This window comes from Giraffa tippelskirchi, chromosome 3 (genome assembly GCF_054371585.1).
Source record: "Giraffa tippelskirchi isolate mGirTip1 chromosome 3, T2T-mGirTip1v1.2.pri, whole genome shotgun sequence".
NCBI classification, from domain to species: Eukaryota; Metazoa; Chordata; class Mammalia; order Artiodactyla; family Giraffidae; genus Giraffa; species Giraffa tippelskirchi.
The window spans coordinates 9,750,491-9,773,601 of NC_137277.1; the positions used below are offsets into that span (position 1 = coordinate 9,750,491).

Consider the following 23,111-nt stretch of genomic DNA (forward strand, 5'->3'; position numbering starts at 1 on the left):
GAGCATCCGAGGCAGACAAAAGGGACAGATGCTGAGGGAAAAGGCCAAAACACAAAGAAGGATGGTCCTGGACCTTGACACAAGATGGAGGAGAGGGGAAGAGGTCAGGCTGGGAAGGTTCTGGAATGTTCCCTGAGGCCTGAGGCTGCTAGCGGGCCATGCAACCCAGGGCTTCCTACTAGCAATTAAGCCAGGACCCTGCTCTGCCCTGTAACCTGACAGTCAGGGATCAGCAGCTCACACTGTCACTTGGGCAGAGCCCTCCCTCCCTTTTTTCATTTTGAGGCTCATCAGCTGGTGGCACAGACCGTTCTAATGGCTTTAAAAGCTTTGTCCTTCAAGATTCGGCTGTTCAGGGTCACTGTGGATGAGTGTCACGTGAGCATGGGTGTGAGCAAAATAGAGAAACAAGGGGCAGACAGTCCCTGGCTTGGAGGAGCCTCCCCGCCTCCACCCCAGTGAGGGGCTGGAATCTCAGAGCCCCTGGCCAGGGCTGTCTTTTCCTGCAGACAGGGAGGTCCAGGACACAGACCCCCACCTGTGCCCACCCCCCTGGATCCCCCAAATGCTCTCTGGACCCCAGCCTGGCACCAGAGCCCCACGCCAGAGCTCCAGTGCCCCGCCCCGGCTCAAAGCCATCCTTATTTTTCCTTCTGTTGGCGCTGAGTCATGACTGTCCGAGGCCACAGGTTCCTGTTTCCCAGGCTGAGCCAGGCCCCAACCTACGAAGCCACATCCAGGAAATGCCAAGCGGTGGGCCACGCCAGAACAGAGGGCCTTGCCCTTGTAGCAGGTCGTCCTGATCTCAGCGTTTCTTCCTACCCCGCCACCCATCTTCCCACCCCCAGCACGTGTTATCTTTTCACAGTCACACCCCATCAGCTCAAACATCTTCCTTGGCTGCCCACTGCCGTCCTCTAAAACAGAAGACTCCTTGCAACTGGCACCAGCCAGAGACTATTTCAGCTGCCTTGGTGGTCACCCACTCTTGTTTGTTCCGCCAGTCCATAATACTCCCTGAATCTGAACCTGCCCAGAGGTGTCCCTACTTTTAGCCCTGAATGCCATCTCTTCTCTGCCTGGAGAACTTCTATTCATCCTTCAAGATCCAGCTGAAATAGCCCTTCTCCATCTTCTCTCTGGGAAATCCTGCCCTTTTGTGGCACTTAGTATATTCCATACCTCTCATCCATTTTGCTATGAACACCTGTACCCTTGTTTACTCAGAGCCCAGGGAGCTTCTAACAGGCAGAAGCTATGTTCTAACCAGCTCTATTTGCTGAGCTGAACCTGAGATAACTGGATGGCAACACAGGTGAGGTTTGTCTTGGTCCCTCTTACAACCTGCCTAGTCTATACTTTATTGCAACACTGCAGGAAAGTTTTTATGCGAATCAGTAAACATTAGATCAGTCTGTCATAAGTTTGCTCTTCCACAGTATCATCCTCAGCGCATGCTGTCAAACAAACCAGGAACATCCAAAGGAGATCATAGGTCTAGAAGAAGCAATACTGCCAAACTGTATTATGGTACACCCAATTCTGCATGTTTTTTGAAATTTTTGGAACTGCTTTTCAGAGGTCCAGCACTCTGCACAATGCTTACTGCATTATAGGTGTTCAATAAACACTCTGCTGATCATCAGAAAACAAGGAGAAAGTCAAAACTATCATGAGGTTGCACTGCTCATCAGTCAGAATGGCCATCATTAAAAAGGCTACAAATAACAAATGCTGAGGAGGGTGTGGAGAAGAGGGAAGCGTCTACACCGAAGGTGGGAATGTAAGTTGGTGCAGCCACTATGGAAAACAGTATGGAGTTCCTCAAAGAACTAAAACTAGAGTAGCCATATGATCAAGCAATTTTATTCCTGGGCATATATCTGGATAAAACTGTAATTCAAAAAGATACATAGACTCCCCCCATGTTCATAACAGCACTATTTACAGTAGCCAAGACATAGAAACCACCTGAATGTCCACTGACAGATGAATGGATGAAGAAAATGTGAAATGTTACTCACCCATAAAAAAGAATAAAATAATATCATTTGCAGCAACATGGATAGACCTAGAGATTATCATACTAAGTGAAGCAAGTGAGAAAAAGACCAATGCCATATGATATCACTTAAACGTGGAATCAAAAAAAAGACACCAATGAACAATATTTATGAAACATAAACTCACAGGCAGAGAGAGCAGAACTCTGGCTGTCTGGGGGGAGGGGTGTGGCGGGAGGGAGGAACTGGGAATTTGAAATTAGCAGATGTAAACTATTATATGTGGGATGGATAAACAGCAAGGTCCTACCACACAGCACAGGGAACTATATTCAACATGTGGTGATAAATCACAATGGAAAAGAACATGAAAAAGAATGTATATAATATAACCGAATCACTTAGTTGTACAGCAGAAATTAACAGCACTGAAATCAACTATACTGAAACCAAACTTTTTTTTTTTAATAGGAAAATAAGCAAAAACTACTCCCAAATAGCCAAGAGACCCCATTCGATTCCACACAATAAGGTCCATGCATTATTCTCTCATAAAGCTCCCAGGCAGTCTGGGTCCTCATTTGAAAGTGGGCAGCACCGGGACTCCATCCTGCTGTAGCCCCTCCCTGCGACAGCCTCAGGGAAGCTCCCTGACCTTGCTGGGACTCAGTTACTCATTTCTGAAACAGAGAAATACCACCACCACCAGTATGGGCACACCCTCTGGGTGAGAGGGGGGTACTAAGAGATGCCTGGCACACAATGCATGCGCAATTCAGCGCAGAACAAACACAGCGGCACGGAGAAGAATGGCCCCAATTCTCTCACTCCCGAGGGGACGAGGAGTTAGGAGAATTGCACCATGCTCACTGCAGGCCCAGGGACCCCGCCCTGGGCATCGCACACGCCAGAGCTGGGTCTGGTAACAGCTTCCCGGAGGACCTGCTTTGGGGCTACACACCACACACTCGCCTTCAAAAATTGTCAGAAAAGAAGAGAGTTAAGCCTAGAACGTTCACTGGCCCCTGAGCTGCTAGCTGCCTGCAGGGAGGTCGGGGGTGGGGTGGCAGGATCTCTGATTGGGCTTGTCACCGCGGAACAGGAGTTCAGATTCTTCAGGGTCTGTGAACTGAGTCTCAACATTTTACAGAATGAAAGAAAAAGAGAAGGAAAGAAAGTGAGAAGGAAGAGAGACAAGAGAGCTCAGTGCTATGGAAAACCTCCCCCAAAGCATCAACACCCTCCAACCACGAAGGAGAGAGGCTGGGCACACTCCTGTCCACCTGGGTGCGAGGTACCATCTGGGCTCAGCACCCTCTGCACAGGGTGGCGGTGGGGAGACACATGTAAGTGTTGGCAAAGGAACTGATCACAGCCAGAGGATCCCACGGGCAAGCTACAGACAGCAGACCCAAAGGGAAACAGATGTCTAGGCCTAACGAAGCGGGGAGAGAGGGAGGGCGAGATGGCATCTCGGTGAACCCCAGCCAGCTCAGCCACGGACGTCCTGACCCTCCGCTTTCTGCCCCTGGCATGAGCCAGAGTGGGGACTGTCTTCCCTGCCAAGCTCGGAGTTGGGCTACCTTTTAAGTACAAACTCGGGGAGCAGGGGCCCCATTCTGTTGCCCAAAAGGAAAAAGGTGCAAGGTATGGGAAAGTCTTCAGTAACAGAGCCTGCCTTCAAGGAGATCCAACCTGGGGAAAGATACATAGGTGATGGACTAGCACACAGAGGAACACTGTTTCCACCTGCCAAGGGCGGACAGAGGAAGAGGCAAGGAGAACGTTGCAGAAACATGTTTCCTGCACCCAGCACGATGGGCATCACCCTGAGCTCCAGACTGGAGCCACTCCAAATGAGGAGCGGGCCTCTCTGACACCCAGGCCATTTAAAGGACAGGGCTGGGGAGTAGCAAAGAGACCTGAAGAATCTGGGAAGAAATTAAAATCGAGGCATGGACTCCTGTTTACCAAACACCTGCTGCATGCTGGGCCCGGTGTCTGCCCCTGGGGCTGGGGATCAGGTTATGTCTTGTCCATCCCCATGAGCAGACAGCTCTGCTCCACCGCCCCGCCCCTCAAGAACCAAAGGCAGCAGCAGGAGGGAGGGTCTTTATAAAGATCCCTGTTCTGACTGCTTTGCAACCCAAAATGATGGCCTCTCCCCGGGCTGCTCAGATTTCTGTTTCTTTCCCTTCGGCCGTGAACACAACATCTGGGTTTGAGATCAAGGGTGATTCGCTGGCTGATGAATTCACCGCCAGATGTTGGCTACTGGAATGCACAACCGTGGACTTAATTCAAAGCACACGCGACCGCAGAGACCCCGCCCCCACCCCTGGGCTGTGGACACCACACAACGTCACTTCCCCCACTAGGAGCCTGCAAAAACAATCCTTAGTCCGCTCAGCCAGATTTGGGATGGAAAAGAACGGAGTGGATGGAAAGTCAAGGTTGCGGACGACGATCCAAGGAACACAGGCGACGTTCAGACTTTGAGAGATGACGACAGCCCCAGGCAAAACCAACGAGGCCAGACTGTGCCACTGCCCTGGGTGGGGAGGCGGGGAGAGGACAGGGAGAGGATGGGCAGGAAATCTTGGGTGTCCTCAGCACATGGTGTGGCCCGGAAGGAGAGCACACTCAACTGGCCTGTGTTGATTCAAGTCTCTCCCATACCCCACTGACATGTGAATCCTCCCGTGCCTGCGGACCTTATCGGGGAAGCGATGGAGACTAAGAACAAGCCAAGGACAAAGTCTGTGCGGAAGCCAGACCCCCCAAAGAGAACTGCCTTTCCAAAGTTCATTTATTTCACGCTGAAATAAACTGAATTATCTTGATTGTCTTGAAACGGGCCCATAATGCTTTCTGGAGGAACCCCATATGCTATGTACATATCCTATGGGAACTTTTCCAACGGGGCCACTCTGCCAACATGGGCTTCTGACCCCCAGAGCATGGTAAACCCATGGTTGTTAGGACCCTGACTTGTAGATGTTCACGGCCTTGTCCCAACACACTCAACATCCCCGAATCCCAAGCGCCCAGTGCCAGCCCCAGCACATCTTCCAGCTTAAGAAAAAAATCATGCGTCTGCCTGGAAAAGGTGTGGGCATCTCCAGGATTCGGAAAAACATCCGTTTAAATACGAGGTCAAAATCCAGCCTGAACCATCTGAACCTTAGGTGTGTACTGACTCAGGCTGGCGAGGGTGGCTCAGAGTCCACAGAAGCCACTGGTCCCCTCCCAGCCCAGTGCACCTACTGCAGTCTCCACTTGGACCTGAGAGGGGTGCCCAGGGAGATGGGCATTAACTAGGACCCCACTGCCCTGCTCTTCAATCTCCCTCACAGTCGCATGGAAAATGCCCAGTGGTCCTCCTGGTGAGGGACACACGGTCTGAGTCATCTACTGCAGGGGAGGGGTCGGGGGACTTTGGCCAGCACACTGGCCAAAGACCCTACTGGCCCATTAAGAGTGAGTGGGGGGCCACTCTGCTGCCGTACCTAGAATGGGAGCCCTGGTTTGAGAGCAGGAGGGTCACCTGGTCCACCTGCTTGTCTCTAGGAAGAACTACACACCAACCATTTCAGAACAGTTCAGATAGAAACAATTTTGTTCCAGACAGGACCTTGTTCAGTTACTAAGTCATGTCTGACTCTTTGCGACCCCGTGAACTGCAGCACACCAGGCTTCCCTGTCCTTCACGACCTCTCTGAGTTTGCTCAGACTCATGTCCATTGAGTCGCGATGCCATTCAGCCATCTCATCCTCTGTTGCCCCCTTTTCCTCTTGCCCTCAGTCCTTCCCATCATTGGGGTCTTTTCCAATGAGTCATTTCTTAGCATCCGGTGGCCCAAGTACTGGAGCTTCAGCATCTGTCCTTCCCAGCCCCCATTTACTTCCGGCCAGGCTGCAGGTCCCTGCACTCCAGGTGCGCTCTGCTCCGCTGGGGTACTTGGGAGGGGGCTGGAGGATTCCACACTTCTGTCTACATTCACTGGAGAATGGGCACCTTGAGTGTAGACATCTATACCCTCAAATCACAGAGCCACTGAAGTCTTTGCTTAATCCCTACAGCAATACCCCGGGGCTGCCACTTGGGCTGAGGGTCTCTTGTCCCTTTTGGGTGAAGACAGTGACACTGTCGGCTGGTTGACCTGGTTGAGGCCCCTTAACCTTTGATTGACGAACGTGTCCCAAGTCTCAGGGGGGTGTGAACGGGGGCACTTCCATCCCAGCTGCCACTAACCTTTGAGGCTAGAGTCAGGAGAGCGAGGGGCGCCCCACTTCCTGCATCTACCCCCCCAGACACACAGTCGGCTGCTCTGCCCTCTGAAAGCTGTAATGGAATGATTATATTTTTTCAGAGCCGTGGTCTGGTATTACTGAAGGATTCCTAAGTGCTTGCATGTAACTAAATCATCTAGAGGGCCGTGGGGTGTGTGGTAAAGACACTGCAAGCCTTGGCAATGGGGCTGCATCCGCTTGTTTGGTAGAGGCAAACTTCACTGGCTGGAGTGGCAGGGGGGGAGGGTGGATGGTGACTTACAGACAGGGTTGTGCTCACGCAAGACTGCAGACTGCTCCCATGCCCCATGTTTCGGGGCCACGCCCCTCCCTATAGACTAGCACATGGAAACGGGGTGCGGCTGCGGGTCCTGGGAGATGTCACAGGAATGCATGACGTCAGCACTGGCCTGGTGCCTGGAAGGCCCTGGGAGCATCCAGCCCCACCTGCCCCTCCGGCCTCACTGTGCACCCAGCCCTCACCTTCCCAGGGGTCCCTTGATGGACATGGCCCTGGGGGCTCTCTCTGGGCACTCAGCTCTGCCTTCCCTGGCCTCAAGGCCAGGCCCCTTTCAGTTGGGCTGGAGGAGACCTCCAAGTTCGCTGCTTACAGGGAAATGAAGTAATTAGAAACAGCCCTGGGATGCTGCAGGCAACTGAGGGTTTCGTCTGTCCCTATAGCAGCTGTTAAGAGACCGGACTCTCCCCCCACCAGGTCCCCCAAAACTTTCCCCCTCCCCAACCCCAGGAGCCAACAGATGTCCAGGGCAGGGCTGAGCTGTCCAGGGTGAGATCAAGACTTGGCCAGCATGACTCAGGCCAAGGTCAAAAATGCCCGGAATGATAACTGCTCAGCACAGATGTGCTTATTCGGGAATCGAGGGTGAGGCAGGGAGGGTGCAGACAGACAACAGGAAACAGCAGCACAGCCCCAGCCCGGGTCCACGCTGCTCGTGAGCCTGCACCTGAGGATCTGCCAGGCCTGCCCTTGTTGCTCAAGATTCTAGCACACACTCGTGAGCGGCTGTCCACTGGATGCCCCGTCTCCATGGAGACCAGCTCGCCCATCTCCATTTTCTGTCCGTCCGCTTCGGCTCCCCTGGGGAGCAGGAGAGAAGCATCTCTAGGAGAGCCTTGCAATGTAGACATGCTGTAGGCCTCACTGCCCCACTTCAAGCTGCCCTCCTGACCACCACCCCCCACCCCAGGACCGCAACTCAAGCCCCACCACCCTTCCTCCCTTCTTGCTGCCGGCCCAGCGGGATCTCATGCCAGAGGCCTTGATCACAGTCTCCGAAGCCTTGGGCTCGGGGCCCTTCCCATTCACGTGCTGCTGAATCATTTGAAAAAAATGCATCCCGCTCCTGGGAGGATTTGCTGAGAACAGTGCGGCTTTGTGGAGGGAACTGCTGCTCTGCACTTTCTCCGCCAAGACCCTGAGGAGGAGCCAATCTCAGCCCTGCAAACCCAAGCTTGGAGCCGGGAGCGGGGGCAGGAGCAGGACTGGGCGGGGCAGGGGGCAGCGTGAGGCTGGGAGAGATGCTGGGAGGACTCCCGGCCACCCCACCCTGCCTTTATCCCTCCCCGCCCGCAGGCTGAGGAAGGGGCCAGATGGATAGCAGAGAAGCGAGGGGCAGCAGGCAAAGGTCCCACCCTCACTGGTGGGCTGGGACCTTGGGCAGGTCTCATTTTAGGGTGTAAACACACACGAAGTGCCAGGCTGGTGGCTCAGGTCTCCATCCGTGTGGACGGTGCAGCAGCAGCGGCCCTGGCGTGGGATGCTGAAGCATGTGGTCTGTGGGCTGACCCCGACGCACAGCATTGCTCAGGAGCCAGGGGCAGGGATGGGAAGGCAGGAATCCCAGGACCACACCCCCAGCTGTCAGTGTGGAGAGACCCTGGGCGAGCAGGCTGGGAGGTCATGCGCCCACTCCTTGGCTAGTCCTCATGAGCTTAGCTCACCTGCCCCTCGGAGTGGGTGGTGTGTGGGGTGCAATCCACCGCTCCCCCCAACCTTGTCTCCAGGCTGGGATGAGGGTGGGCTACACTCTGCCATCGACGCTCTATCCTGTTACAGAGCAAATAGGGTGGAGGTAAGAAGTGGCCACCTCCTACGGAAGAGGTGCCCCTGCCCCCCACCCCAAGTTTAAAAACCTATTTTCCCGTCATTTTACATTTCTGAGTTTCTGGATGTTCTCATGCACGCTGCGACCCGGCACCTGGCTGGATGGGGGCGGGGACAGGCATGAGGACCGCCAGGGCAGCACCCATGGAATGCGGGGACACATCCAAAACCAAGGGTGCCCCCCTGGCCCCACCAGTGCAGGACCTGTCTCGCTGTCTCAGCTGAACTGCTGTCCCTTGTCCCGGTTCTTGTCCGTCACTGCTGGCCCCCACGTGCCCGTGGAGAGTTGACCTTCTGGCAGATACCACCGGCGCTGCCTGCCCCGTGCGGATCGCTTGGGCAAACAGGGGGGCCTGTCCACCAGCCCATCGGCCACAGAGGCCTTCCCCAGGGGCTGCCATCTGGCTGCAAGGACGTGACCTGATGACCCAGAGTGAAACAGGAACAGGGAAGCTGCCCCAAATGTGGGGGTGGAAGCACACAACCAGGGGAACGTTCTAGAAGATGCAGTTTCATAGAGGAAGAGCCCATGGGGGAAGGAGGGAGGACTCCCTCGGAGAAGCCACCGTGTCAGGGTCCTCAGTGCCCTCTGGCAGGACTGGGGGGAAACCTTCCTGGGGGCGCTGCCCCAGGGTCCTTGGCACCTGGGTCCAGTCGCATCAAAGTGACCAACAAGGAGTGAAGGCAGTGTCTTTGGGGACTCCACAGCCAGCCCCTGGGATACCATCGAGATCAAAGTGACTGGTGACGCCTCCGTTGGGAACCACTGGAGTGTCACCTGTTTGGGGGGAGGTGGTCCTGGAGGGCTGTTCCGTTGCTCACATTGCCAGTCTGGGCAAGAGGGTGCCCCAGACCACCCTGCTTCAGTCTTTGGCGGGTCAGGTGGAGAAGGGCAGGGTGTCTCGCACAGCTGCCGGGGGACAGTGTGGGAGGGACCGTCCAGGCAGAGATGAGTCACCCTCCACCATGGCTCGCTGCCCTTCCCCGACACCTACTTTTAGCTCAAATGTGGCCCAGAGGGGACGATTCCTCACCTAGAACATACGGGGCGCAAACACGATCTTTGAAAGTGGAAACAAAAATAATGCACTCAAAGGCAGGCTTGCCCCTTCATTAGACTGTGGCTTCCAGGCCGAGTCAGGAGGACCTCATTACTCAGTGTTTGGGTCCCATCGTGGCCACAGGTTTAAACCCAGTGACCCCAGGGTGCGCCCTGACCTACGACTTTTCAGAAGCAGATGAGAGAAACGGGGCTGGGATCAAACATTTTCCCCACCTCAAATGGAAAAGCCACAGACAACACAGACCCACATGATGGAGGCATGAGATGGTGGAAGGGTCCGCACTCAAAACTACTGATTTTAAAACAAAACCAAAAAAAACCCCACCCCCCCCAAAATCCCAAACCAAAAAAAAAAAACCCAAACACCTTGTAGGATGCCATTACTGCTCCATACAAATGGGCACATCCAGGGGTTGGGGGCTGGACGCTCAGAGACGCGCATCAGGTCACTCACCCCACCTCTCTGAGTATTCTTCCACCACCATCTAAGTCACTGTGGTCACTTGTTACCTATATCCTCCACTAGGATGTTATATTTCCATGTGTGTGTTATTCACTGTTCACCTCCAGTTTTGTGAGCCAGTGTCTGCCAGTCAGTATTTGCAAAGGAAAAATGGTACAAGGTCAGGCCAACATTTTCCAGAGGCAAAAAAAAGAGGTGAAAATGGGAAGAAAAGGAGGAAGGAGGCCTTTCCCACACCTACGTCCCAGCTGTGGTGTCCACACATTCCCAAAGCACTTTCTGATGCCAGGCCTTTTGACCCCAATGTATTCGGGATGTTATTCTCTTTTCGGGAACTGGTCCAAAACAAGCAGCCCAAACAAGCCTCAGAGGGGCCCAGGATGACAGGACGCGGCGGCAAAAATGACACCTGCCTGTGAGATGGATGAACTAACTGTGCTGGGTCCAAAAAAGCTTCCGAAAGACCACATGTGATACAACATCCTTTTTATAGGGGTCAAGCGTAAGTAAAGCTGAACAATATAGGGTGTGTTCTGGTGTGCGAAGTGGGGACAGCTCCCGAGTTCTGCAGATACACAACACAGCTAAGGAGGAACAGCTTACAGAAGAGGGAAGGGGCACACAGGTCAGGCTGGTTTTCAGCAAATATTTCCGATCTCAGATTTGAATGGTGGGCTCACAGGTGATGATTACACTGTCTATATATGGGCAGGCTGGGGTCCCAACAGACCCTGCCTTCACTCCCTGTTGGTCACTACAGCTAGGCTATGGTGCCAAACATACATAAGATTAAAAAGGCCATTGATGGCCCAGTGATGCCCACATACCATGACTGAAGAGGGACTCCTACTCAGGACAGCTGAGGTTCCTGGAAGGGAGGGAGGGAGGACCATCTCCTTGATATGCTAAGCCCAGGGGTCAGCTAACATTGGCTTGAGGGCCAAAGCCTGCCTACCCCTTATTTTTGTAAATCAAGTCTTATTGGAACTCGGTCACACCCATTCATTTAGTCTATGGCTGTCTTCCAGGCATTGAGTGGTTGCCACAGAGACCATATGGCCAGTGAAGCTTAGAATGTTTACTCTCAGCTCCTTGCAGAAAAGGTTTGTCCACTCCATTCCAATCCCTAAGTATGCAACTGGTAGATAAAACCCCATCCAGTGTAGGGTCTCTGTGGCTGCTGAGGCTTCTGGGTCATGGGTAAAGCTGGGAAAAAGGCAACCAGTCAGACACCCCGTTCCCTCCACCACTGCCAGCCCCAAAGGAGTCTGTAGGGGTGTGTCACTGAGAATCATTTCCCCTTTCTTTTCTCCTCTTTCCTCTTTCTTCCTCTTGCTCTCACCCCCTTCTCTCCCTCCCTCCCACTTTCTAATATTAAATTTACAAGAATGTTACCAAGTGATGTCCTATGAAATGACGTGGCTTTGAAAAGACTGAAAGATTTTCATTAAGCCTCTCCGTGAACATCTCAGCCACTGGCTAAGCAACCAATGATGTATCTTTTGAAATTGCGCCCGTCTGACCTTGGATGCCCCTCCAAGTCCAGTGTTTATTTGACTAAAACATCTGAAGCACTTAAATGTACCTGGCGCTTCCATCTGAGCTTGCAGTACATGAAAACAGCCTCAGCTCCAGGACATACCTCTGGGCTAACGCTGGCCAGACCCACGTACCGCGCCCTACACGGGCACTTATTTTCATGCTAAGGATTCTTTCCTCCGAATAGGACTTAGTTTTTAAAGGCAAGATTGGGAGTAAGTAGGATTTCTACAGAGGAACTCGCACCAAAAGCACAGGAGGATGACTGATGGCCCATTTTAAAGAGGCTACAGGTTTCTGAGCAGATGACGCAAATACAATCGCACAGACTTGGGTACCAATTCCGGCAGAATGCCCAGTTATCAGTGATGTATTTACTATGGGCGGGACTCTCACTTTTAACATATTTTCTGAAACTCCAGCAAGCGTTTCCTGGCTTCTTTAAGAAACTGCTTGTGCAACTTGTTTTGCTCTAGAATCTGCTGTTGAATGTCACGGATCATCTGACTGTGCCTGTCATCGTCGACGATGGCGGCCGAGGGGGAAGTGGGGCTGCGGTCACAACCGCCTTCCTTCTCTGGGTCTGGAGGGGAGTCAGGCTTCGGATGAGCCAGACGAGCTTGCCTCTGTTCCCTCCTCCCGTCTTCCAGCTCCGTCTGGAGGTCGGCCTCCAAGCTCACCTTGCGGTGTTCGATTTGCTCGAGCAAGTCCAGCTGCTTTAGTCTTCCTTGCTCCACCTGCATTTTCTGCTTCCGCACTGATGCCATCAAGCCAACCCTGTCTGCCTGTTCTTGCGGGTGAAGCTGAAGGGAGCCCTGTACCAGCGCATCCAGTTGGGGCGGCTCCCGTCCGGATCCGGGGCTGCACGAGAGCCGGTGCTTTTCATCCAGAGAGGTTCCTGCCCCGGGAGACCGCAGTTTACTGTCGCTCTTAACCATGCCCTTGGCCATCCGATGGTATTTCTGGTTCTCGAGCTTGCTTAGAAACTTTTGCAAGCTGGTTCTGGATGGCGTCAGGTGGGCTTTCATCCCCGCTGGATTCACGGGCTCCCCAGCGGGCACCACGTCCATCTCTGCGTCTCTTTCCACCTTCTCTCTCTGGCTCTCCCTTCTCCATGCTTGCGCCTCCTCCTTGAAGTCCTGATCTTCACTGGGGCTCTGCTCCACTCCAGGCTTGAGATCCAGCTGCAAGTTCAGGTGTTTTTTCAGCTTCCTGTTGGTATCAAACAACTCTTCGAAGGCAAATTCCAGCTCTCTCTGCCACTTGCTCTTGTTACCGAGCTTCGCGGGCGGCGAGGCCCCCCTTCTGTGGGTCGAGCCGACTGGACACGGCTGTTCCAGGTGGTCGGCTTTGCCTTCGGGGGTCTGATCCAAGCAGTTGTTTTTCGGGCCTTGACGACGAGCCGGCCGCTTCCCCAGCTGCCTCCTGCCCTCCCGGGCTGTGTCACTCTCCCGTTCCTCCAGGCGCTTGATCCCCTCTGTGGTAGCCAAGAGCTTCTCCACGTCTGTCCCGTGACGGCAGCCCCCACCAGTCTTCGTGGAAGGCGCTCGTTTTCCTTTGCTCTTCTCCGGGGGGCTCAGGGAAGGGGGACACCGGCTCGTGGCTCTGGAGGCCCCCTGCCTCTCCCGGTCCACTGCTCTCCTCTGGGACATGGCGCACCAGGGCTGCCGTCGGGCCAGCTCCTCCCTGCGTCCCTTCTCTTCCCGCGCGGCCGCTCTGTGCTTCCCCTTGGCCCTGGGTGACCTGGCTGCTCCTCTCTGGGCCAAGCCCTCCGAATCGGGTTCATGGTCCACGGCCAGCTCACCCCTCGAGCCCAACAGATGCGCTAAGTACAGCCGCCCCAGGCCTCCAACTTGCTGGTCCAGGGCCTCTGGCCACTCTGCCTTCAGCTCCTCAAGCAAGCGCTGGAGCAGCTGGGTCTTCTGCTGCTGGGGGTCCTTCTGTCTTCTCTGCGGGGCCAGGTGTCCCTTCTCTCGGACCTTGAGCAATCTGTCCGAAAGCTTCTGCCTCGAGAGCAAGGCTTCCTTGTCGGGACTGGGGCTCAGTTGAGCAGCTCTTTCCGAGCTTCTTCACATGTCAGGGACCTCTGCAGACACAGCTTCGGAGAGAAGGTGGTAGGAACCGAGAGAGCGGAGGTTCAAGAGCAGCGGGGGCTGAGAAGCCACAGGTGCCACCGCTGTTCCAGGTCAAGCCCACCCGGCAGGAAGACGCACAGCGTTGCCCCGAGCGTTCCGAGGAGAGGGAGGCCCTGGAGACAAGGCACAGGGGGGCTCTGAGTGGGCGGGGTGCTAGGGGAGGTGACGTGTCCCTTCAGACTGCCCTCCTGACCCCCGCCCACAAGGGCTGGTTCTCAGCTCCCGATTTCTGTCTCACACGCCTCTAACAGGACCCTGCAGGGCAGCTGTTCTCAGCGGAGGGTGGTTTTGCTTCAGAGGGGCACGTGTGGCCATTTCTGGAGACAGTTTTGGTTGTCACAACTGGAGGAGGGGGGGAGTGCTACAGGCATCCAGTGGGTGGAGGCAGGGCTGCTAGGAAACAGTCCGCGATACACAGGACAGATGGCTCTGCGACTAGAAGGGACCTGGCCCCCAATGTCCACAGTGCTGAGGTTAAGACCCCGCCTTAGGAGACAAGTTAGGGCTCAGGTCAGGGTGTGTGTGCAAATGCCTGGCCCTCTGGAGGGAGCTACTTATAAATGAAAGGAGAAAGGAGTGGAGGAGGAAGAATCTGGCGAGAAAGGTGTGTGCACGTGTGTGTGGGTGGGTGGGGGAGGTGTGCACCTGACTGCAGATGCACATGTTTGTACTAAAATTCAGTGCAAACAGAGGTTAAGCCGGTGGTATCTCTTTTTTCACATCCCTTTGGCATCAGGCAGGGACACGTGCTCCACCAGACCTTCCTAAAGAAGGAAGGACCTGCATTTACACCAGAAAAGAGTATGGAGCCTGTGACCACTCACGGCTGGTGTCCAAAACCACCATTACTTGTGGGCTACATGAGCTGCCTCCTGGACACTGCAGTCTGAACGGAGCCCCCTTCACCTGTGTAGGATTCCCTTCCCTTCTTTCATCTTAGGGTGTGTGAGGTGGAGTCAGGCTGAGCAAATTTTAGCTCAAAGTAATGGTGGTCCCCAGAAATCCCACTGCATCAACTGTAACAACTAATGTGAACTGTGTGGGCTGCCCTCCGCTCATCTTTTTTCCAGTAACCCTGTAGGTGAGGAGTTATCCGCACCCCTGGTTCACATGTGGGGAAACTGAGGCAGGGAGCAACTAAGAAACTTGACCCAGATCACACAGCTGGCAAGTGGCAGCTGCCGCTCAAGTAGACATCTCGTCTTTGACCAATGGTCACACAGCCGCCAGCTTTTGGTAACTGTGATCATGCAGTTAGACACATGGAAACCTGGTTAATACCATATCCTACCAGTCTGCCAACCCCCATGATGAGCAAGAGGAGAGAGAAAGAGAAAGATAGGGCGTTAAACACAATGGTTGAGATTTTCAACCAAAGTGCCATGGCAGTTCAATGGGGGAAAGAACCGTTCTTTGTTCATTTTCAACAAATGTACTTGGGACAGTTGGGTATCCATATACAAAAAAAGATTAATTTAGACCCTATCTCATTATATACAAAATTGAATATCATATACAAAAATTAATGCAAATGGATCATAGACCTTAACGTAAAGTCTAAAGCCACACTTAGAAAAAAACAGAAGTGTAATTTCATGACCTCAAATTGGGCACACATTCTTAGATACAAAACCAACAGCACAAGCAATGTAAGAAATTGATAAGTTTGGCATCATCAGTATTAAAAACCTTTGCACTTCAAAAGACATTGTTAATAGGTATAAACACAAGACACAGACTGGAAGGAAATACCTGCAAATCACACACCCAACAAAAGACCTGAATCAGTTGGCATAAACAACTCATACAACCCATTAAGAAGATGGCAAACAATCCAATTTAAAAATGGGCAAAAGGTTGAAATATACACATCACCAAAGATTTATGTACGGCTAATAAAGCCCATAACAAGATGTTCAACATCAACTCTCATCAGGGAAATGCAAAATGAAGATACCACTTCACACCTACTAGGATGGCTACAGTGAAAAAGACAGGCATTGACAAGTGGTGGTGAGGGTGTGGGGACATCAGAACCCTCACAAGCTTCTGGTTCCTGGTGGGGATGCAAAATGCTGCAGCTGTTCTGAAAAACAGCTTGGCAGTTTTATGAAAAGATGAATGTATGGGACTTCCCTGGTGGTCCAGTGGTTAAGAGTCTGCCTGCCAGTGCAAGTGACGCTGGTTTGATCCCTGGTCCAGGAAGATTCCACGTGCCTCGGGGTGACTAAGCCCGCGTGCCACAACTACTGAGCCTGTGCTCTAGGGCCCACTTGCCGCGACAAGAGAAGCCACTGCAGTAAGAAGTCCAAGCACTGCAGCTGGAGGGTAGCCCCTGCTCACTGCAACTAGAGAAAGCCCATGCCAAGCACCGAAGACCCAGTGCAGCCGTAAATAAAAGGTAAAAGTAGATCTCCCTAAGTACATGCCCAAGGAAAAGGAAATCATGTCCCTACACCAAGAAACGGAAGCGTAGAAACTGAGTAACTGCCCCAGCTCACAGGGAGGAGCTGGGTTTGAATCTGAGTCCCAAACATCAGCGACTGAGCTTTTCCTACCCCTAGGAACTGCCACGGGCTTCCCTGGTGGCTCAGATGGTAAAGAATCCGCCTGCAATGAGGGAGCTCTGGGTTTGATCCCTGGGTTGGGAAGATCCCCTGGAGGAAGGCATGGTAACTCACTCCAGGATTCTTGCCTGGAAAATCCTCCATGGACAGAGGAGCCTGGCAGGCTACAGTCCATGGGGTCACAGAGTCGGACATGACTGAGCCACTAAGCACAGCACAGGAATGCCCACAGGGGTGTCCAAACAGATGAGGAGAGACAGAGCTGTGAAGGTGTCTTTGTCTGTCTTAGAAGACAGCTGGAGAGAACAGGGTAAACTGCACTGTTACCGGGTGACAATGAGCATAACCTGGATGAGCGTCTCCCATTCCGGAGGGCCCCCACCCACTCAATCACCCTGTTACAGCCCAAGCCAGGTCCGCTGGGGCAGGTGCCCCAGTGCAGGCCAGTTGGTTTTCCTGGAGACATGCAAATGGATGAAAACCTATAACATTTCGATGGTGACCTTGGGGAAAAAGCCCAGAAATTAGTCAGCTCCCTTGTTCAGGAACTGAAAACCCTGGAGCAACTGGCAGATGCACCTGGGCCCTCTGCCCACATCCCCAGCTCCCCCAGGCCCTCATCTCCAAGCCCTGCCCTGCTCGCTGATGAGACCAGAATGCTCTGGGCATCTGGTTCTCCCTTGGGTCTTCTGCTCCTGCTCCCCCAGAGGGGGACGGGCTGGGCTGTGACTGCCACCCTCAACCCCTCAGGAAGCCGCAGCCCCGTCCTTACAGAAGACCCGCTCAGCGCGGCCGACGGGAGGGACACTGGTCCCATTCTCCTCTCACCCTCTGCCGTCCCCGGTGCGCAGAGCCAGCCCTCGGTGGTCACCTGGGCAGCGGCTCAGATGACTTTTCAGCCAAGGCAGACCCCCTCCCAGGCCACCAGGAAGCGCCCAGGCCCACAGCAGCCCTCCTGCCTTCTGACCCCTCAACGGAGCCTCCAGGGCAACCCCACCCCAACGAGGAGGAACAGTGACCACGAAGGAGGCGGTGAGGCTCTGATGCCAGGCGGGCTGGATCGAAGGGTCTCACCTGAGCCTCCTAACCAGGCTTCTGTCACCTCCCCCATCTCCACCCCACCCCGCACCTCCACACCACCCCTGCCCTCCTCCCCGGCACTGTGGTTACAGCCACTGTTCTAACTCAGCCAGCTGTGTCCCCTTCAGCATCTGCAACCGGTCCGTAGAGTGAGTCTCCAAGCACAATGAGAGGTCACCTGCATCGTGGTCGCCTGAGCTACTGGCTAAAATGCAGATTCTTGGACCCTGCCCCAGACTGATGATCCCACCCCAGCCTCAGTGGGAAGGGGGCCCAGGAATGTGCTCGGTTAACCATCTCACCAGAGTCAGTTGGTCGATCCCTGATCTGCAGGCTTGTGAACATTCCAGCAGTTCATGATCTTGCCCCCCTCTCCCCAGCCGGGCATAGCTGGCCAGGCTCCGTGCCATCCCAAATGTCCCCCACGCAGGTCCAGTGCCCTCGCTGTGCTCAATCCTTCCTTCTTCCTCAAACAGAACCCCTCCTCGTCCCACCCACCCACCCTTCCCAGACCTGGTCTGGTTCCTCCTCCCTGACAAGGCGGCCCCTGATTTCCACAGCAATGAGAAAAATGCTCTGGCTTTTCCCCCAAGGCCCACAGACTCAGTGCCCAGGTGACACGGTTTAGCACATTTTCTTTGAAACATTTAAAAATAGAAATAAAAGGGCCCCCAATTAGTGGCATGGCCAGCGAGAACATTTCCATGTAATTAAAGCTTACTCTTTCACACATAAAGTTAAACATTTCTCTGTCTCCTGAGTGTACACAGAAGAGATATAACTTGACCTTTTTAGAACTCTGAATTACCTTTAGGACTACAATACAGAAAATCCCACAAGGGGTTTTAAGATATATAGGGCCCCTCAAGAAACATTTCATTTCTGAATATTCTGAATATTCACTGGAAGGACTGTTACTGAAGCTAAAGCTCCAATACTTTGGTCACCTGATGTGAAGAACTGACTCACTGGAAAAGACCCTGATGCTGGGAAAGATTGAAAGTGCAAGAAGGGGGCGACAGAGGATGAGATGGTTAGATAACATCACTGACTCAGTGGACATGAATTTGAGCAAATGCGGGGAGAGAGTGGAGGACAGAGGAGCCTGGCAGGCTGCAGTCCATGGGGTTGGACATGACTTGGCAACTGACTAACAACAAAAACCATATATATATGACACAATTCCTATGAACTAAATGACCCCAGAATATAATTTAAGTCAACGTTTCATAACTTCCTCCATAGTTGTAACTTTCTGGGGGGCCTATCCCCCTTTTCTCATATGGCTTCTACACTGCTCTGGACTGACTGGGACTCACACAAAGAAATGTCTTAAAACTGTGTCTAAAGCCAGTAGAGTGAACAGAGTCTGGGGCCCTGATGGGCTTTCCATGAGTCAAGTGCATGAGCGTCTGAGTCCAAGTCCATTATCTCTGAATGTGATGTCCCCAGCACACAATCACCCACAGGGAGATGGAAAACCAGCCATGCTGCTGGAATGCAAGGCTTCAGCTCAGATTTTTCACAGGTTTGAACACCTGGTCAGATCTAACAAAGCTAAGTGTACTGGGAACCCATCAACAATCCACATGTGGGTCTCCACGTCCAACTCTGCATGTGCCAAGCGGGAGACCATAGTTCCTAAAGAAGCAAAGCAGGAAACAAGAGGGTCTCAGCTAGCTGTGAGCTCAGAGTCGGCAGAGACCTGTGGCTACCAAAACAGCCAACATGATCTTTATCTGTGTTGCTACAAATGCCAAAAAACAAGCAGGGTAATGGTCCAGCTGAGCCCCATGAAACAGGTACTTGGCAGAACATCCATGCCATTCCCACCCCACAGGATGCGTGAGGTTCCAAACAAAACAGGCTGGAAGTTTCAAAATCAAAATAAAATTATTGAAATTTTTAGGAATTCACCTAATAGAAAATATACACTAGGGCTTCCCTGGTGGCTCAATGGTGGAGCCATTGAGCCACCAGGGCAGAATCTGCCTGCCAATGCAGGAGACACAGGTTTGATCCCTGGTCTGGGAGGGTCCCACATGCTGCAGAGCAATTGGGCCCACACACCACAGCTGCTGAGCCTGTGCTCTACAGCCGAGGAACCACAAATACTGAGTCCAGGTGCTGTAACCACCGAAACCCAAATGCCTAGAGCCCATGCTCCCCAACAAGAAAGCCACCGCAATGAGAAATCCACGCACCAATAAGAAGCCTGTGCACTGCGACTAGAGAAAAGCCCTCACAGCAACGAAGACCCAGAACAGCCTAAATAAATAAATATATAAAAAAAGAAACATATACTAAATAAGAACAACACATTTACTAGATGAGGAGAAAATCTGAGTAAGGGAGAGGTTGTCTCTTCCCAGGTAGGGTTCAGAAAGACAGAGAATGGTTAAGGATGAGGAGGGCCTCAAAGTTCAGGAGAATGAAAAAAATAGACAAAAACAGATCATAGGAAGGAAAGTCCTATGGAACCAAGAATGTTTGGAGGGATGCTTGCAGGTGGTAGAAAAGTCTAGAACAGTATACTCTGGTGGTTCAGAGTATTGAGCAGTTGTGTGACCTAGGGCATGTTTCTTAACCCTAGGTGCCTCAGTTTGTTCACCTGTAAGATGGGGATGATAACAGCAACATCCATCTGGGCAGATGCTCATCATCATCAGAAACACCCACAAGCTTGGAGAGCTGTTTGGAAAAGAGGGTGGTACTTACTGTGCGTGTTTCCAGATGCCTGGACCAGACCACTGAGAACACATTACAGGGAGGCAGAAATTGGCAGAACTTTCTACAGGGTTGTCTTGAAATCATTGGGCTGACTTGATAGGTAGTGAGACACCCATCACTGGAAGCATCCAAGCCAAGCCAGGATAAAACAAACACCAGAAACATTTTAAACTCCCATTTTTCTGAGTTCTAGCCTCTAAAACCACACTTTGTGACACCCCGTGTGCTGCCCAGAGTTTCTGTTTTTGCTCACTTCCCAACTCTCCCTCAGTTAAGCGGTGGATCTTAAAGCCGGCTGGGTATTAGACCAGCTGTATCAGAATCACCTGGCAAGGTGATCATGGACAGAGATCATGACTACGAGTCCTGGCCAGGCCCCACCGCAGGTTTCTCCACCCGAATCCTGGCGTGGTGTTTGTGAACCTGCACGTTTAACCATCTCCCTGATGCACATTCAGGACCAGGACAGTTCTAGAAAGCTGAGATGGCCAAGAGCCATCCTCTTAGAAGAAGCCTAGGTCATTGTGTCTCTGTTACCTCCCCAACCAGCTTCATTAAGCCAGACATGAGGCATAGACTCGTGCAAGATTACGGGAGACACCAGGCTAGCTGCGTGGGGGGCTGCTTATGGCTGATCCAACTAAATGTCTCTTGACGATGTCAATCGCTTTCTCTCCGACCTTACGACTGTGGCTACCCCGCCTGGGTCAGGGGTCCCCAAAGCCAACAACTGTTCTTATTGTATAATGATCTATCCCTGCCCCCCACAAACCACCACATTCACTTCCAACTCTGTCCCACTAGCTTCCACTGTCCATCCTCTCCAGCCGAACTGTAGATGCAGAGCCCCATGGTGCAAGGACTTTCAGTTAGCCTCTGGACATGCGGCCTGGACATCCTTATTGGCCCACTTCCCAGGGTCCCCTTCTGAGCCTCACTAAACCAATGCGCACAGAAAGAGCGCCACCCCCACAATGGATAAGGTGCCGGACACAAGAACCTTGGCCCTGGGTGGTCTGCATAGGGTTTCCGGGGCCCACTGACCAAAGTTGGCTGGAATCGCAGCTCCCCACCTTCGCCAGCAGCCCAGCACCCGCCCTAGCTGGTGAATTCTGGCAGCCACTGCCACGGAAACGACAGAGCTACTGTGCTGTGACATCAGAGCAGGGGTGAAGTCAGGGCCAGTGACAAGCCAGCCAGACAGTCAGCACACTGGTTGTGGGTCCACCGATCACCAAACGTTTGGCTTAAACAGCTGGGGAGATGAGCAGCCTGTGTGCTAAGTCACTTCAGTCGTGTCTGACTCTTTTGCAACCCTATGGAATGTAGCCCGCCAGGCTCCTCTGTCCATGGGATTCTCCAGGCAAGAATACTGGAGTGGGTTGCCATTTCCTTCTCCAGGGGATCGTCCCAAACTAGGGATTGAACCCATGTCTATTACATCTCGGAGAAGGCAATGGCATCCCACTCCAGTACTCCTGCCTGGAAAATCCCATAGATGGAGGAGCTTGGTAGGCTGCAGTCCATGGGGTCGCAAAGAGTTGGACACGACTGAGTGACTTCACTTTTACTTTTCACTTTCGTGCATTGGAGAAGGAAATGGCAACCCACTTCTGTGTTCTTGCCTGGAGAATCCCAGGGACAGGGGAGCCTGGTGGGCTGCCGTCTATGGGGTCGCACAGAGTCGGACACGACTGAAGCGACTTAGCAGCAGCAGCAGCTATTACGTCTACTTGCATTGGCAGGCGGGTTCTTTGCCAACAGTGCCACCTGGGAGGCCCCCAGGAATGAACAGAGGGATGGCCAACTCAGGGGCACCATGAAGATGCCTGTTGAGAGCGTGCTTTCGATGTTTAAAGACGGCCTGGCAGGGAGAAAACCCTTCCTGTTTTCCAGCTTGACGGCATGGTCGCAGTGGTCCTTGTCAGGGCATCTCTCTTCTGAGCTGTGGCACCTCAAGGTCAGGGCTCCCGACAACACTGGCCACCCCTCCTCCCACAGGGAGGGCATCTGGTCCCACTCGGGTTGGGGACGTTTGCCCCTCCAGGATTCACTGTTGAGCCGAGCTGACTAGAGGTGGGGGGAAGGAATGCTGGCCTGGGGCACCCACTGCACACCCAAATTAAGAAATCAGACATGCCTGAACTCATGGCTAGGACTAAGGGCACAAATTTGACAATTGAGAAATTTAGTTTGGGGGATGTGATATTGGTCCCGAGATGTCAAAGCAAGCAATCTCAGGGTTTGGTTTCTTGAGAAAGTCAACAGCAGGAACTTGGAATCTTAGAGGCAGAGTTGATCCAAGGACGAAACTCTTTTGTGTGGGGCTGGAAGGGTTCTGGAGAGGTCATCTGGTCCCTGACCTGGCACGTGGCAGGAGGACTTCTGCCCTTGAATCCCTCAACCACAGCCCACCCCACCCACTCTCTGGGCTGCCCTTCCAGGCCCCCTAGATACAAAATCTTACGTCTATTTCTCCTTCCCCAGGGCATACTCAGCCCCCAGTCTCTTAGCCTCTTCTCAGCAAAGTCATGGACACTCACCTTCAGCATGGGACAAGTTTGGGGCGGGGTCAAGGGGGAGGGCAGATACCATGACCAAAATCTACAGCCTGTGGGGTCTTTGATGGCATTCCAGAATGTCCCAGCACAGCCACCACTGCCATCCTCTTCCAGCTGTCCCTGCATTGAAGACATTTCTCCCAAGCCCAGGCTCTCCCGACACCACCTTAGTGATTCCAAGAACACGGTTCCCATCCTCTGGATGAACCTGCTCTGTGGGCCCTTTTTCATGGGGCCCATCGCTGAACGTGGACCAAACCAGCTTTAAAAGTCTGGGCCCCATCCTACTGTTGCCCACAGTCAGACCCATCCCTCAGCAAACTCTGACTTGAAAAGCAACACATGTCATTCAAGTTCAACACAGAAAAATTAGAAAACCACACTTGCAGAAGCAAGTCTAATTCCTCCTCCTTTATCCGAACATTTTACAATTCAGTAAAAAGTCTCCTTGGGGACTCCAGAGTTTAAGACTCCGTGCTTCTACTGTAGAGGGCGCAGGTTCGATCCCTGGTTGGGAACTAAGATCCCACATGCTGCTCAGCTTGGCCAAAA

General features: G+C 53.1%; 2 protein-coding genes across 7 annotated transcripts in view; both read right to left on the reverse strand.

Annotated features, from left to right (window-relative positions):
• TIMP2 (TIMP metallopeptidase inhibitor 2) overlaps window positions 1-23,111 on the reverse strand; it is a 53,761-nt gene that overhangs the window by 17,008 nt on the left and 13,642 nt on the right. Inside the window, exons 1-2 of one of the 4 annotated variants that reach the window (XM_081575705.1) lie at window positions 21,072-21,112; window positions 19,987-20,116 (exon numbers count right to left, since the gene is read on the reverse strand). The exons of 1 other annotated variant lie outside the window; for it this stretch is intronic. In XM_081575705.1, coding sequence (XP_081431831.1) covers window position 19,987 — 1 coding nt within the window. In that variant the 5' untranslated portion in view covers window positions 19,988-20,116; window positions 21,072-21,112. Of the gene's footprint in view, window positions 1-19,986; window positions 20,117-21,042; window positions 21,113-23,111 lie in introns of those variants that run through there. 2 more of the 4 variants (XM_081575704.1, XM_081575706.1) reach the window with 2 other exon arrangements.
• CEP295NL (CEP295 N-terminal like) lies at window positions 11,822-21,112 on the reverse strand. Of its 3 annotated transcripts, none has more exons than XM_081575701.1 (3): window positions 21,072-21,112; window positions 19,987-20,116; window positions 11,822-13,734 (listed from the first exon to the last, which is right to left on the reverse strand). In XM_081575701.1, exon 3 carries the CDS (start codon window positions 13,136-13,138, stop codon window positions 11,885-11,887), a length of 1,254 nt encoding a protein of 417 aa, XP_081431827.1. In that variant the 5' UTR covers window positions 13,139-13,734; window positions 19,987-20,116; window positions 21,072-21,112; the 3' UTR covers window positions 11,822-11,884. The 3 variants fall into 3 exon arrangements, with proteins under 3 accessions (XP_081431827.1, XP_081431826.1, XP_081431828.1); XM_081575700.1 differs by having other exon boundaries at window positions 21,043-21,112; XM_081575702.1 differs by having other exon boundaries at window positions 20,999-21,112.

Excerpts from the sequence above, each read along its gene's own strand:
- CEP295NL (XM_081575701.1), bottom strand. The coding sequence starts at position 13,138 with ATGTCCCAGAGGAGAGCAGTGGACCGGGAGAGGCAGGGGGCCTCCAGA.